Below are 16934 nucleotides of genomic sequence, written 5' to 3' on the forward strand. Positions count from 1 at the left end.
TTTTCGAGCCAACCGTAGCCCGAATCAAGGAAAATAACATATTGTTGCACTCAAAATTCTGAGACGCACCCAACGACATGTTACACTAATATCAAATTCCGGATTTCGCCCAAAAATAACCCGAATTTCGCTTGAATTTAAAGGTAAAAAATAAAACTCTTTATCTCGTTTTGATTGGCTCGTTACGACCTTATCGATGGGACCTGGGCCAAGTCCAAACTCAAAGACATCAGTCTAAAAACCGAGCCTCAAACGATTTTTCTCCTAGACTTAGCCAAATTTTCGAAAATCTCATAAAATGACTAAGTACGAAAATATGCGATATTACACGGAGTGAACCCAACGGTCATATTTATGACCGTTGGGAGCAGCTCAACATCCAGTTGGGCTGCCCCAACAGCCATAAAGTACATAACACAAATAAAAAAATAAAATAAAATAAAAAAATAAAATAAAATAAAAAAATAAAATAAGATACAAAAGCCTCTAATAGGCTGACACCTATACATGGGTGAAATGACTGAAATACCCCTGATGGATATTTCAGTTTACATAAAACAGAAAATAATAGAAATAGAATATATATATTTATATATGTACATAGATATTTTAACAATTATATGGTGTAGGACTTGGAATTGGTTGTGAACTGTGGACAATGAATACATTTTTCAACCTGCGAGAGTAAACGAAATCAAACGAATGGAACATGCTGCTGGAAGGAATTCATATTTACCAAATTTATGAAAGATTGCAATCATCATAGATGACTTAAAATGTACACACCAACCAGTGGCCAATAGCAGATCGTGTCTCAACATGGATCCACAGAAGATTAGGTTATAAAAAGGGGAGACTCCTATGAGAGACCAGTGGCTTAAACAGGACAAAGGTTTAATCTAGCAATTTTGAGCAAATAATTAATTTTAGCATGCTCAGTTTCTGCTACCAACTATTAACAGTTCCAACTTGCAAACAAGATGTTGCCGCCCTGAAGCCTGTAGGTCATTGCTTTGTGCTTCATGTATATCATATGCCTGATGTCCCTTCTTTGGAAGATGATTTGAGCTGGCATGTCTAAATGAGAGTATAATCCCTTCAACTTCCAGGTTGGAAGGGCCCTAAATATCTTGGTCTCAGGGCAAGAAATGCTGCTTTGTTTTGCAGCATCTTCATGAAATGATGAATCAACAATGCCTTAAAGTACCTTTGGGAAAAAGAGGAAAATTTATCTATCAACGGAGTAATTCAAAAGGAAATCCAAGCCTGGTCACTTATGCAATAACCAGCTGTTGATTTTTCAGAGATTGGAACTTGTAGGGCAAGAACAAGTCTCCCTGCCACAAGCCCATGCATCTTCTTCCTTTTGCATTAAGATTATACCTTTGTCATTTGACACGAGGAATAGTTTTGGTGGTCTGTTTGTCATTCTTGTCAAATAAGACAAAAAACATTTGCACCAAAAACTCTGAACCCCATATTGTCAGGGACCATTTCAAAAAGTTTTTCCACAAGAGATATGTTTTGCAAAGATGAGGATGGCATCCTATTTATAAGATATACCAACAGTAACCGTAGCTTCTGCCCGAAAATATTTAGGAACATGATTTGAAATAAGTACTCTAGTGGTTGCAATGATATCTATGTTTTCTCTAGGCTAAACCATTATATTTTGCAGTGTATGGACATGATCTTTGGTGAGTAATTTAATGTAAATATAAATAACTTTGTAACTCATTTGATAAAAATTCTCCCCCTGACTCCATGAGGAAAAATGGTTATGTTGCCATTAAATCAGTTTTTAACTAAATTGTGAAAACTTTTAAAGGACATAAACATATGCGTAGGGAAATATATCCAAGTATACTTAGTATAATCATCAATGAACACGTGAGCACTTTCTTTGTTGAGACAAATATTGTCTAGTAGACCCATATAATGCTTTCAAATCTTGGCAGTAATGCTAACTACTCAACTTTCCATAATAATACATTAGTGCATTATAAGACACACACACACACATATATATATATATAGAGAGAGAGAGAGAGAGAGAGAGATGAGAATAGAGTGAGCTTCAACAAGCAGCTGCTACGTAGCAGACATGCGTAACCCAATCTTTAACCCTACCTTTAGTAAAGGATGCAGAAATCATGAAGTAGTTTTGACAGACCCAAACTCAGACCATGGCAATTACAAGCACTTCCATTGCATCACACGCTAAGGGTGCCAGGTGCATGTAAATGAATAATTCAAGCATAAATTACAGGAAAGAGATTTCTAAAAACATAGATTTTAAGCTTGGTAGCTGGTTAGCAGAGAAAAGAACAGTATAATTACTATAAATGTAGTATTGAAAAAACTCAGATCATGGGCAAGTGAAACATGATGAGGAATAAAATGGCTTTCAATGCACATGGAAGCAACAATACTGACAACACAGCCAAGCAAAAAAATTCAGTAACTGCTTCACAAGTTTTCTATGCATCGGCATTCATCCAACATGCCACCAAAAAACTTTATTTTGCCGTAACCACATGTATGCTTTTAGCCTTTTTTTGCCATGCCAATTGGATCAGTTACATTTGTGGAAAAATTTGAACCTGATGCAATTCCAGCAGCTGACCCTGCAGCGATGAATGACAGACTTCTGCTGTTGCTCCTTTTTAACAAAGTACTAACTCCTTTGGCTATTGATGTGCCTATTTCAACACTAGGCCCCTCAGGGCCCAAAGAATTGCCAGTTCCTAGGGTAACAGAAGCAGCAGTTGCTTTCATGAATGACCTTAGTGATGTCTTCATATTGGAGGACAAGATCCCACTTGAAGGAACCTCAAGTCTACCTCTCAGATCATTTAAAATTCCAACAATAAGGCCACCAAAAGCAGGCACAAGTACTGTTCGCTGCCAAGTCTCTTGAAGAGGCTCTTCTCTCAACCACAAGGCACCTCGAGAAGGAATACCATCCCAAAAGAGATCACGTATTTCATGCACCTGAAATCATAACAGTTGCAACCATGAGAGACAATGTGCCTGTGCCAGCACGATTACAATCTACCATTGTTAATAGGCTCAACCTAAGGTTTAAAATAACATGGGTAGCTAATTTAAAATCTCCATTCAGATATTGTATAGAGTTGAGAGCAACAGAAAAATAGATGTGAGACCTAATTTTCATTATAATATTATGAGAATCCAGGAGCTGGTCATACATTCGCAAGTTCACAAAAGAATAAACAAAGTACCAGCATAAGTTTACAATCACAAGAGTGCAATACTCTCTAGGAGAATTGTGGCAGATAATATTTAATCTGTAAACAAGCTGGACTTACTTTACGAGCATTATGAAGAGCATTTTGGCCTATAATAGTTAATCTCCAAAAAAGCTGGACTTACTTTACCAGCATTAAGGTACCGCTTAACTTTTTTTGCTTTATAGTTGTGCTCATTGCTGTAACTTAAGTCTATTAAGATGGTAGTAAGCAGCAGTTATATTTTTGCAACAACCGCACAGTATGGTTAAAAAAACAAATGATAAAATTATGCCCCATCTGTGATTACTGCTGCTACTACTTCCCTTTGGTTGAGGAAAATGAGTAATATTATAATGAATGCCAGGATGCAAGCAACAAATTTGAAATAACTCCTGAATAAATTGTTGAAGGATGGATGAGAAATACCGAACCTTGGGTAGAGAAAGAGAGAGAGAAGAAAGAGAGAGAGAGAAAGAGAGAGAGAGACGGCTGCACAGAAAAGTTAACTTCTTAACAATTAGGGCAGCTACTCTCTATGTTAAATAGAGAGAAGCCAAAAACACAAAATTACATCTAAGCCCTTAATTAAATAAAATTTCAAATACCCCCCTAATTTAATAAAGCTTAAACTTAAAACCACCTATTCTCAACACTCCCCCTCAAGCTGGAGCATAGATATCAATCATGCTCAGCTTGTCACAACAATGGAAGAAACTAGGCCTCGCAAGGGCCTTGGTAAAGACATCAGCAACTTGATCTTCGGAAGATACATGATCTGTGCAAATATAACCAGCCTGAATCAAATCACGTACATAGTGATAGTCAACTTCAATATGTTTAGTCCTTTCATGAAACACTGGGTTGTTGGCAATATATGTAGCAGCCCTATTGTCACATATCATTAACATAGGTAGGGATACTTTTTCTTGAAGCTCGGTCAAGATTGATTTTACCCACATAATCCCAGTTGCAGTCTGGGCCATTGCTCGGTATTCAGATTCAGCACTAGATCTGACTACAACGGTTTGTTTCTTACTCCTCCAGGTAACAAGATTTCCTCCCACAAACACATAGAATCCAAATGTCGACTTCCTATCTTCAACCGATCCTGCATAATCGGCGTCAGTGTAAGCAACAACGTCCAAAGATGGATTTCGTTTAAACAACAGACCTTTACCAAGAGATGCCTTTAAGTACCGAAGAACCATCATAACTGCATCCCAGTGAACTTTTGTAGGTTTGTCCATGAACTGACTAATTTTACTCACAGCTAATGAAATGTCAGGTCTAGTAACAGTCACATATAGCAACTTACCCACCAAGGATCTAAAGCTGGCACTATCCACATACTCAGACTTCTCATCGAACATGTGAGTTTTGGGATCCATTGGAATATTAGTTGGCTTGGCTCCTAGCATTCCAGTCTCTTTTAATAAGTCCAACACATACTTTCTTTGAGACAACACTAAGTTCTCTTTGTTTCTTGCAACTTCGATACCCAGAAAATATCGAAGGTGACCAAGATCTTTAGTAACAAAGTGTTTCTGAAGATGATCTTTTGTGGCAGAAATATCTTGGGCACTGCTCCCTGTTAATATGATGTCATCGACATATACCACCATAACAAAAATTCCAGCACTGGTTTTCTTGATGAACAAGGAGTGATATGAAGTTGACCTGACAAAGCCAAAACTCGACATTACCTCAAATAATTTGTGAAACCATGCCCTTGGACTCTGCTTCAGGCCATAAATAGCCTTCTTCAACTTGCACACCTTGTTACACTCCCCCTGAACCTCGAAGCCTGGTGGTTGTTGCATATAGACAGTTTCATGCAAATCCCCATACAAAAAGGCATTCTTGACATCCAACTGAAACAAGGGTCATCCATGGTGCACAGCAACAGAAAGAACAAGACGAATAGTGCCAAGACGAGCAACTGGGGAGAAAGTTTCAAAAAAGTCAACACCATAAGTCTGAGTATACCCTTTTGCAACCAACCGGGCTTTGTACCGTTCAATTGACCCATCCGAGTTATATTTAATGGTATATACCCATTTGCAGCCAACAATATCTGCATCAGTTGGAGGATCAACCAAATCCCAAGTGCCTCTAGAACATAGGGCATTCATCTCATCCTGCATAGCCTGCATCCATTTGGGGTCGAATAGAGCCTGACTGTGATGAAGCGGAACAGAGGAGGCAGACAAAGCCGAGATAAAATTCTTCATAGAAGCCCCAAGATTAGCTTCAGAAACAAACTGAGAAATGGGATGAAGAGTGCACTGTCGTTTCCCTTTTCGCAGAGCAATAGGAAGATCCTCATCAATAGCAGAAACTTCAGTATGCTCATATATACTTGCCTTAGGAGACGGAGATACTGGTGGCATGGAGGTAGGTGGTAACCTATGAGTATACACTATAGGAGGGTTTCTGTATCGAGACTCCCCAGAGGATGGAGCCACAGGCTTTGGAGTGAACGATTCTAAAGGAAATGGGGGAATTGGCAGAGGAAAAACATCACCCTGACTCTCTTGTAACCTTGGAGTAGTACTCGAAAAATAAGGAATAGACTCAAAGAAGGTAACATCCGCACTGACATACTCTTTATGGGATATAGGGTCATAGCAACGATATCCTTTTTGGTTTTTAGGATACCCAAGGAAAACACATTTAATAGACTGCGCAGCAAGTTTATCTCGATCAGGACCCAGCTTATGCACAAAACACACACATCCAAAAACTTTAGGGGGGATAGGAAAGAGAGGAGCCTCTGGATGGAGAATTTGAATTGGGATCTGGTCTTCTATAGAACTTGACGGCATGCGATTTATAAGAAACCCGGCTGTCAAAACCGCATCTCCCCAGTATGTAGCAGGCATATTGGATTGAATCATAAGGCACCGAGCAACATTAAGGATTTGTCTATGTTTCCTCTCAGCCACCCCATTTTGCTGGGAGGTATGGGGACATGAAAATTGAGGTTGAATCCCATTAACAGAGTAGAATTGAAGTAAGTCTTTGGATTTAAACTCAAGAGCATTATCAGTGCGAACAATTTTAACACATATGTCAAATTGAGTTTTGATCTCTGCAATTAAAGATTTAAGAATGACAGGACCTTGAGACCGATCTTTTAACAAGAACACCCACGATAGTCTCGAGAAGTCATCAACAATAACTAGATAATAGCGACACTGAGACCTATTCGGAATCCTACTCGGACCCCACACATCTACATGAAGTAGATCAAACAATCCTTGACTTGATGGACTCTGACTTGAGGGAAAAGAGCTTCGACAATGTTTTCCCAACTGACATGTTTCACACTGAAAAGAAACTGAGGAAGGTATATGAGGAATGACGCGACGAAGTTTTGTCACTGGAAGGTGACCCAAACGATGATGCCACAATAGAGGACTTGAGGATGATGTAACAACAGAATGGGCCGAAACCTCTGGTTGGTGTAGGTAATACAGACCACCTTCCTCATAGCCACCACCAATTCTTCTCCCCGTCAGCAAGTCCTGAAAGGTGCATCCCATAGGAACAAAAATCACTCTACAATTCAACTCTTTTGTCATACGACTGACGGATAATAAATTCTGTGGAAACGAAAGAGCATGAAGAACATGCGACAATTGAAGATTAGTGGTTATAGACATGTTTCCCTGCCCTACAATTGGGGAAGAGCTACCATCAGCAAGACGTACCCCTTTTTGACCTGTCACAGGTTTTAAACTCAAAAAATTGTTCGAGTTTCCGCACAAGTGACCAGAGGCTCCAGAATCAATGATCCACCTACCACCTTGAGCTGATAGGCCATTACCTGCCGAGCACACAACCTCCGCAACAGAAGACTTCGAATTGGATGATTGTAAAGCAAGGAGCTGTAATGAAATAAGCGGAAGAAACCAAGAATGCTAAAGCATTCACTATGTCCCACACGGACAAGTGCAACAAGCACAAGAGAGGAAATCCACTAAGGGATATACAAAGGGCCTTATAAAAAGGCTACACACATGAAAAATAATATCACTATTATTGAAGAGGAGCTCTCAAGAGCAATACAACATACATGGGGGGTTCCCCCTATTTATAAGAAAAGGAGACCAAAGGGGCTCCCAATAGAGTCGTTGGGAGCCCCCAACGGTCACATATGTGACCGTTGGGGGCCCCAACGACTCCATTGTGGGGCCCCTTTTCGGTATCCAAAAAATACAAATATAAAATTAAAAAGAAAAATAAAAAATAGTGAAATAAGAGAAACAAAATAAGTACCCCTATGGGGTACTTTGTGAAATGACCATAATACCCCTATCGGGTATTATAGTATTATTACATATGTTTTAACACCCCCCCTCAAACTTTACGGGGGAATGACCGAAAGTTTGCCAAGGAGGAACAAGAAGCGAGGAGCAGGCAGGGCTTTGGTGAAGAAATCTGCAAGTTGATATTCTGAAGTGACATATGGCAGTGTTACTGTCCCACGAAGATATTCATCACGTACATAATGACAGTCCATTTCAATATGTTTCGTCCTCTCATGGAAAGTGTGGTTGCTGGCAATGTAGATGGCACTTTTGTTGTCGCAACAAAGCTTCGAAGCCCCGGTAATTTCGACTCCCATGTCTTGAAGAAGACTTCCAAGCCACACCAGCTCCATTGTAGTAGTAGCCATAGCCCTGTATTCTGCTTCAGTAGAAGACAATGAGACTTTCTGTTGTTTCTTGCACCTCCAAGCAATTAGCGAATCTCCTAGGAACACACAAAAGCCAGTAGTTGAGATTCGATCATTTGGGTTTCCTCCCCAGTCAGCATCAGTATAAGCTAGTAAATCTAAGGAAGAGATTGAGGATAGGAATAGCCCTTTAGTCAAAGTATTTTTAATATATCGAATGATCCGGAGCACAGCACTCATATGCACAGATGTAGGAGCATGCTGAAATTGGCTTGCAGAGTGCACAACATGAGCAATATCGGGCCTGGTGATAATCAGATAGGTGATGGAGCCTATGAGTTGCCTGTAGGGCGTAGGATCATCCAGCAGAACTCCATCCTCCAGTCGTAGTTTAGCATTGATAACCTCGGGAGTCTCCACCTTTTTATCATCTGAAATCCCAGATTTGGAACATATGTCTGCAGCAAGCTTCATCTGTGACAATATATACCCTCGAGGAGAGTATGCAACTTCTATACCAAGAAAGTACCTGAGAAAACCCAGATCAGACATATCAAAATTATGTTTTAACATATTTTTAACTTTAAGAATACCACTTTCATCATTGCCAGTGATGATCATATCATCAACATAAAGCAGAAGGATGATGATACTATTACCTGCATGTTTAACAAAAAGAGCAGTGTCAGTATAACATGAGCGAAATCCCAATTGTAACATGATAGCACTAAATCTATCATATCAAGCCTTAGGGGCTTGTTTAAGACCATATAAAGCTTTTAATAACCGAAGGGTTTGACCTTGGTTAACACTGATTCCCGGCGGAGGGTCCATATATACTTCTTCATTCAACTGACCATTAAGAAACGCATTTTTAACATCTAATTGGAATATAGGCCATTTCTTAGATTATGCTACCGCAATTAAAGTTCTAACGCTTGTCATGCGAGCCACGGGAGCAAAAGTCTCCTTATAATCGATGCCATATTCTTGTGAGTATCCCTTAGCAACTAATCTAGCTTTATAACGCTCTAGGGAACCATCACTTTTTGTTTTGACTTTGTAGACCCATCGACATCCTATAGCTTTCTTATTTGGAGGAAGATGAACTATTTCCCAAGTTTTAGCTTTATTTAAAGCATCTAGTTCAACTTTCATTGCTTCAACCCAATGAGGTATACTTTTTGCTTGATTATAATGGGAGGGTTCATAGTAAGAATGCAGGGCTATTAGACAAGCTCTATATTTAGGTGAAAGAGTTTCATATGAGACAAACCTATTAGGTGGAATTGATTCTCTAGAAGAACGCCTAAGGGAGGTTTCTTCTAGGGGTTCATTAAGCCGCAGGAATTTTTCTAAAGTACTAATAGGTTGGGCTTCCTCACGCCGAGTGTATACTTGGAGATTGTCACCATTAGTTGGTGATACATCATTATCATGAGAATCATGAGTATTTTCTAAAACTTCCGGATGACTCAAAGAGTCATCATTTGAATCTTCTAAAAGATCATTGATAAACATATAATCAATTTCATTTGATTTTTCTAATATGTCAAATCCATTTTCATCTTCTAAAAAGGTTACATCTTTGGAGACAAATAACTTATTGTTTTTATGATCAAAGCATCTATAGCCTTTTTTATTTTCACCATATCCTAAAAATACACATTCTATTGCTTTAGGTGACAATTTATCTCTTTTATGTAAAAGAACAAAGCATTTACACCCAAAAATCCGAAGACGATTGTAGTCGGGTGTCATATTAAAAAGTTTTTCATAAGGAGAGATATTATTCAATTTTGAAGATGGCATCCTATTGATTAAATAGGTGGAGGTTAACACGGCTTCGGCCCAAAAAAGTTTTAGGAATATTTTTAGAAATGAGTAAGGATCTAGTGGTTTCCAAAATATGCCTATGTTTTCTTTCTGCTAGACCGTTTTGTTGAGGAGTTCTTGGGCAAGATTTTTGATGACAAATGCCATGTTGTTTTAGATATGATTGAAAATCATTTGATAAGTACTCTCCACCCGAATCGGATCTAAGAATGGATATTTGACTTTGAAATTGATTTTGAATTTTTGCATGGAATTCTTTAAAGAAGTTAAAAACTTCGGATTTAAAGTTAAGAAAATAAATCCATACATATCTAGTATAATCATCAATAAAAGTAACATAATATGAATAACCACCTTTAGATAGAACCGGAGATGGCCCCCAAACATCGGAATGCACCAATTCAAAAGGTCTTGTTGTCACAAAGGATCTAATAGGAAAAGGAGTAGACTTCATTTTGCCAAAAATGCAATCTTTGCAATTGATATCTTTTTCTTTACAAAACTTGTGTCCAAAAGGAAAAAGATACATTTTAGAGTAACTTGGATGTCCAAGCCTTTTATGCCAAGTTTCAATATTTTTGTCTTGGACATAAGTACAAAATGAGGTATTTGGAAGCATTAAATTATCCATAAAATAAAGGTCTCCCTTCCTATGGCCTTGCCCAATCCGCTTCCCGGACCGGAGATCCTGCACAAAGCACCCTTGGGATGAGAAAGATATTTCACATCCATGGTCGGCTATTTGAGAAACGGAAAAGAGGTTAAGATTTAATTTTGGAACTATTCTAACTTTTGGAACAAGGAAATTTTGAACATTTTTAGAATCAAGGGTTCCAACACCATTTATTTTGAGAAAAGTTCCATCGGCCGTAGAGACACAAGACATTTTTGAATTGGTGTGCACATTGGTTAATGCATTTTCATGAGGGGTCATGTGAAAAGAAGCTCCGGAATCTAAAATCCAAGAGTACGTACCGAGAGGTGATGATGAGGCAATGGCGGCACCGGAAGTGGAAGAAGTGACCTTTAAAATTTGTTGAAGAGCCAAGGAGATTTGTCCAAGAGTATCTTTGAGATCCCCGTTCTTGCCGTCATCTTCTTTGGTGGTGGATTCTTCAACGGAAGCCACCTTTGGCTTGAATGCCCCATTTAGCTTTGGGCAAACGGGTTTAATATGTCTCGGCTCATAACAATGGTGACATATAATCATTTTTCTTCCACCACTCCCTTGCTTACCAAAATGAGGTGGTTTGTATGTTTTAACATGATTGCCGGGTTTAGATACGGCAAGAACTTCCTCTATGCTTTTACCCATGCTATGCCTAGTCTCTTCTTGAGTAATCTCGGCAATAGCCTCTTCTAAGGGAGGAAACGTGGATCTATGGAGAAGTGAGGATCTCACTTGTTCAAATTCGGGACGAAGCCCAAATAAAAATTGAAACAATCTATCTTGTTCCATTTGTTTTTGCCTTAGAACCACATCCTCCATAGATACCCATTTAGGCTCTAAAAGAGCCAATTCATCCCACAAAGGATTTAGAGCACTATACTAATCTTGTATGCTCATGTCACCTTGTTTTGTGGTTCTTACTTTTTCTTGCAAGAAATAAGCTCTTGCAAGATCCTTTTGGGTAAACATACCCTTCATAAAAAACCAAGTTTCATTTGCCCGGCGGAATTTTGCAATATTTGCACATACCTTAAGTTCGACATTATTCATAAACCATGCTAGGATTTTTGCATGGTTGCTCTCCCAATCTTCCATTTGATGATTATAATCTTCAATGGCCTTGAGACGAGCATCGCCTTCAAGTGCTTTCTCTTGATCTCCTTCCATCTTTGTGAGCTTAAGTTGGGGTTCCGGAACGGTTCCCATTACATAACCCCAAAGCTTCTTGCCTTTGAGATTATTCTCCATTGCGGATGCCCACATCATGTAATTTTTTCCATTGAGTTTGAATGATAGATCGATCTTGACTTCCATTGCTACACAATGAAGATGTGAGAAAGAAAGGAAGTAGAGAGAGACAAGATTTTACCTTTAGTAGATCTTATGGCTTTGATACCATGTAATGAAATAAGCGGAAGAAACCAAGAATGCTAAAGCATTCACTATGTCCCACACGGACAAGTGCAACAAGCACAAGAGAGGAAATCCACTAAGGGATATACAAAGGGCCTTATAAAAAGGCTACACACATGAAAAATAATATCACTATTATTGAAGAGGAGCTCTCAAGAGCAATACAACATACATGGGGGGTTCCCCTTATTTATAAGAAAAGGAGACCAAAGGGGCTCCCAATAGAGTCGTTGGGAGCCCCCAACGGTCACATATGTGACCGTTGGGGGCCCCAACGACTCCATTGTGGGGCCCCTTTTCGGTATCCAAAAAATACAAATATAAAATTAAAAAGAAAAATAAAAAATAGTGAAATAAGAGAAACAAAATAAGTACCCCTATGGGGTACTTTGTGAAATGACCATAATACCCCTATCGGGTATTATGGTATTATTACATATGTTTTAACAGGAGCTTGTCATATTCAGCCCTGCTAAGAGTTACACAACCATTGGAGGAATCCGCATCTGATTTAACCACTTGAGCCATAATATAAACTAATGGGCTTGATTCACAAAGTGCAGGAGCAACCACACGCGCACACCCACAATCACCTACGAGCCCGACTATATCAAGTTTTGACCTCACCAATGAAATCTGAGAAACACACCCTTCGACTGTTCAGATCCAAACTCCAAATATAATTTAAAAAAAAAAACTTACCACCTCACCCAAAGATGGCTATAGGTTACAAATCAAGATCACACTTCCACCACGACTTAGTGTGTGTAACCATCACACATCCGCCACTACGACAACCAGTAGCATTACTCAACTCAGAATCCCACGTCAAATGACAAGAATCCCACAAACTGAATATTTTTCAACACCACAGGGAATCATGCCTGCTGATTCCAAAAAAAACAATTATATTAGCAAGCTACTTTCGTGGAGGATGTGAAATCAGTCATATCTGATTCTTTCACCCCACGCTTGCTGCTTCCACGACATGAGCACAACCGAAACTAACATGATTCCTTTTTTTTTTAAAAAAAATTACGACAGCATGGTTGATAGGAGCTGTCAATGCAGTCTCCATGTGGTGATACATAGCAGGGTCAAAACTGACAACAGTAAATCATGAAAGTTGTTGCTGAAATCATATAGGTAGATGTTGTAACTCACGACAAAAAAAAATATTTCACGACCCTGCCGAAACCACTGTAGATGCTGAAATCACGACAGAGGAAGAAGGAAAATCATTTCTTCCAGGGACACGATACAAAATCACGGCAGCAACACATACTATCTGTTATAAGCTGCCAAACCCAAAAATCACGGCAAGGTTCAAAGGGTTACGGCTGCCAGATCTGAACAGCAAGCATCCACGACCAGCAGCATACCAAAAAAAAATTTTAAATCGCTGACAGCGAAGAAGAAACTCAGCAACAAAGAACCACGGCAGTAGGTAGTCAAAAAAAAATTTAGAAGAGGCTACCACACCCACAGCAAGCATCCACGACCAGCAGCATATCCAGAAAAAAAAAATTTAAAATCGCTGACCTGATTGGAGAAATATTTTCATTAGATAAAAGTTTGATCACGATTGAGACACCTTCCACGATCAACTGTGCTTTAATCAAACTCGATCATGCTCCCACGATCGGCTATCCATCACGCTCCCACGATTTGAATATAGAACAATCGTAGATTGTTCACGATTGATCACGATCCCACGATCGACTGCTCTGATACCATGTTGAAGGATGGATGAGAAATACCAAACCTTGGGTAGAGAAAGAGAGAGAGAGAGAAGAAAGAGAGAGAGAGAGACGGTTGCACAGAAAAGTTAACTTCTTAACAATTAGGGCAGCTACTCTCTATGTTAAATAGAGAGAAGCCAAAAACACGAAATTACATCTAAGCCCTTAATTAAATAAAATTTCAAATACCCCCCTAATTTAATAAAGCTTAAACTTAAAACCACCTATTCTCAACATAAATATATATATATATATATGGATTTAAATTTGCTACAATTATTTGTACCTACAATGGAGTTAGAATTTCATGATGCGAGTTGTTTTGACTCAATCTAACCTCATAGATGTGTTCAACATGCTCATTTAGTAAGAATCAACTCTTGGATCATGTTTTTTCAACAACAAAAAAACATGTTTTTATGAGTTGTGAAAATTGATACATTCATAGCTGTTGATTTTTGGATTGCTGGAAAGACCTGTATACATATCAGATTTTAGAGATCCAAAAGTGGGTTCCCATTAAATAAAACATGTAGATCACATCTATGATGTTAGATGTGACAAAAAGAAAAGGGTAGTGTCGCTTTGCTAAGTTGATTGTATTTATAATCGACTATAGCAAAGTTTAACCATATATATATATATCTATATATATATATATATAGATGTGTGTGTGTGTGTGTAATGATGATTAGCTCCTAAACCATCCTAAACTTTCTAGAAAACATAGTTGCATGTGTTTTTTAATTAATCCTAACCTGTAGAGGAATTCATCATTGCACACTAGAAAAATGGACCATCCTTACAAACGGGTCACATACACACACGCACACACACCCTTCTTTAACTTCAAAATTATATAATTTAGTTAATTTTTATTAATAATTAATATATTCTTATGTCCAAAAGAGACACTCCTCTAACATAGGATCCCCATGAAGGTCTCTCTCTCTCTCTCTCTCTCTCTCTCTCTCTCTCTCTCTCTCTCTCTCTCTCTCTCTCTCTCTCTGACGGGGGCATTTTTTCTCTCAATAACAAAGTATGAAACAAACCTATAAATGACGTGTACACAACAACACATCCTATGTCATTAAAAAAGTATATAACTGTGTCAATGTTTTGCACAAGACTGCCAACGATCTGTTAAGTAGTATATATTCACCAAAAACCATGCTTTGAATCAAATTGATTCGCTGAGAAACTTTGATTTCTATTTAGCCAAGTTTTTGTGCAATATGAGTCGTTTATTTTTTATCATGCTAAATATGCATCCAATCACAAAAAATGCCTAATTTAATACATGTTTTCTACTAAGCTGCAGAGAATACGTCTATTAGTGCAGATTAAACCAACACCCGAAACTTTGCCCTTTGAAGCCGATTAGGACGGCTTAGGAGATAGGAGATAGTCTCTCCATACATTTGATTTTTTTGTTCAAAAATCATTACCAGCCCTGATGTCCCATATTAAAAGGATGGCAAGCTCGATAGTTGAACATAATGAAATTAATGTACACAGAGCAGTCAAATTTAAGAAGTGGACTAAAGGTTGATGCACCCATATGGGTGGGCAAATGCAGCCAGTTTCAGCATTAAACCAGAAAGGGGTAGGGATCTAAACCATTCATGGGCATCAGAAGTTCACACAGTCCATCCTTGAAACCTCAAACAGATGAGATGAGAGGGGAATCGGGAGAGGGATTATACCGCAATATTGAACAAGACGACGGCGATTCCAGTCAAAAGGCCGATGCCACAGGCAATGATGATTACAAAGCCTTCCGGAGGAACGGAGTCCTCAACCGCAGACGTTATTCCTCTCAAGCTTTCGCCGTTATTTGCGTTGGTGGTGTCGCCTGCAGTTTCTGAGGAAACCTGGTCTTCTTCTTCTTCTTGCTCGGTGGATTCGCCTTTTCCCTCACCTAGGGAAGCAACAACGGATGGGAGATGCCTGAGGCCTAAAGGGAAGGAGAGCTTCCTCGAGCTAGAATTGCAGTGGGGAGTTGTCCTCGGTGGCAGACCGAACCGAATTCCAGTACCAGAAATCATCGAAAGGGAGGAGGCATTGGATGGAGATTGGTAAGTGGGGTTGCAGCAATGGTAATAATAAGAAGAAGAAGACGGCAGCAGGAAGTGGGAGAACTCCAATATGCAACAAGTTAAACCCATCCAAGGAAACAATATGACACTACACGCAGAGAGAGAGAGAGAGAAGAAGAAGAAGAAGAAACTTTCGAGGCCAGAGAAAGGGGCGTCCGATTCTTTGCAAATTCAAAATTGAGATGAAGGCCGCTGGCGTTCTCGCGGATAAAGTATGTTACGTGGAGGAAGATGAGAAAGATAAACCAATTGGTTAAACAATATAGTAAATATTTGATAATTAACGTCGATGTTAGGATCCGTGGTGCAATGGTAGTGCGTTTGACTCTAGTTAAAAGGTTACGTGTTCGAATCACGGCGGGTCCAAATCCCGGCGTTTGATTCTTTCATTTATTTTTTGCCTCCTTCAATACTTTTCATTTTTACTTTTTAAGATAAATTTACATATTTGCTGAATTGACGCCAAACTTATGGCGATTTTAAATTTTTAAGCTTTCCTTTCCTTAATTTGCCACTTTGAACCAGTCGTCCTAAAATTTTTAGATTAATCTACATATTTGCAGCCAAAATTATGACGGTTTTACGTTTGAACAGACTGTCTTTTCATAAACATTGAATAGACTACCGAAGTAACTGGAAATTGCAGAAATAATCTCTCATGTTCACACAAAATATGGAAAAAATGAAGATGACAATAAAATTATGATTCTACACTTCACTAACTAAATTACAAACTCGCCATCTTACCGTTATTTTAATGAGAGTTACATGCAATTTTTGAAAATTAGTTTTAAACTGCAATTGCAGGGGCAACTTCGAGAACCCTGTTTCCCGAGCAATCTTTTTCCTTACTGAAGGAGCTCAGCAAAGCAATTCAGTTCCAGTCATCCCCTATCTTCATACCCCATCTTGCGGTCTCACTGATGCAATTTGTTTTGATCAAACCCGGCCTTATAGATGTGATCTACATGGTTCATTTAACAAAAATCAACATTTGAATTGCTAAAAAATCCACCCTTTGTATAGGATTTTATGATAATTCAAAATCAACTGCTAAAAACATACTAAAATTTGTTGATTTAATAAATCATAATTTTTTTATCAAAAACATACCATCTAAAGATTGATTCCTATCAAAGGACAATGCAGAATCATCTAGGATTTGATCAAAACAACCTGCTTAAATGAGATCTTGTATACGGTATGAAGCTAAGGATGACAGAGAATGAGTGTGACCGA

The 16934-nt window shown here is 38.7% G+C and overlaps 1 protein-coding gene across 2 annotated transcripts in view; it reads right to left on the reverse strand.

Annotated features, from left to right (window-relative positions):
• The window catches only part of CLC-E (chloride channel E), a 123070-nt gene extending 107191 nt beyond the window's left edge, over window positions 1–15879 (reverse strand). For both annotated transcript variants that reach the window (XM_090016989.1, XM_090016988.1), the window contains exons 1-2: window positions 15303–15879; window positions 2604–2994 (exon numbers count right to left, since the gene is read on the reverse strand). In XM_090016989.1, the coding sequence (XP_089873115.1) occupies window positions 2604–2994; window positions 15303–15764 (853 nt within the window). In that variant the 5' untranslated portion in view covers window positions 15765–15879. The remainder of the gene's footprint in view (window positions 1–2603; window positions 2995–15302) is intronic.
• Window positions 15880–16934: the final 1055 nt, after the last annotated feature.

This window comes from Nuphar pumila, chromosome 9 (assembly GCF_984573655.1).
Source record: "Nuphar pumila chromosome 9, dmNupPumi1.hap1.1, whole genome shotgun sequence".
Classification (NCBI taxonomy): domain Eukaryota; kingdom Viridiplantae; phylum Streptophyta; class Magnoliopsida; order Nymphaeales; family Nymphaeaceae; genus Nuphar; species Nuphar pumila.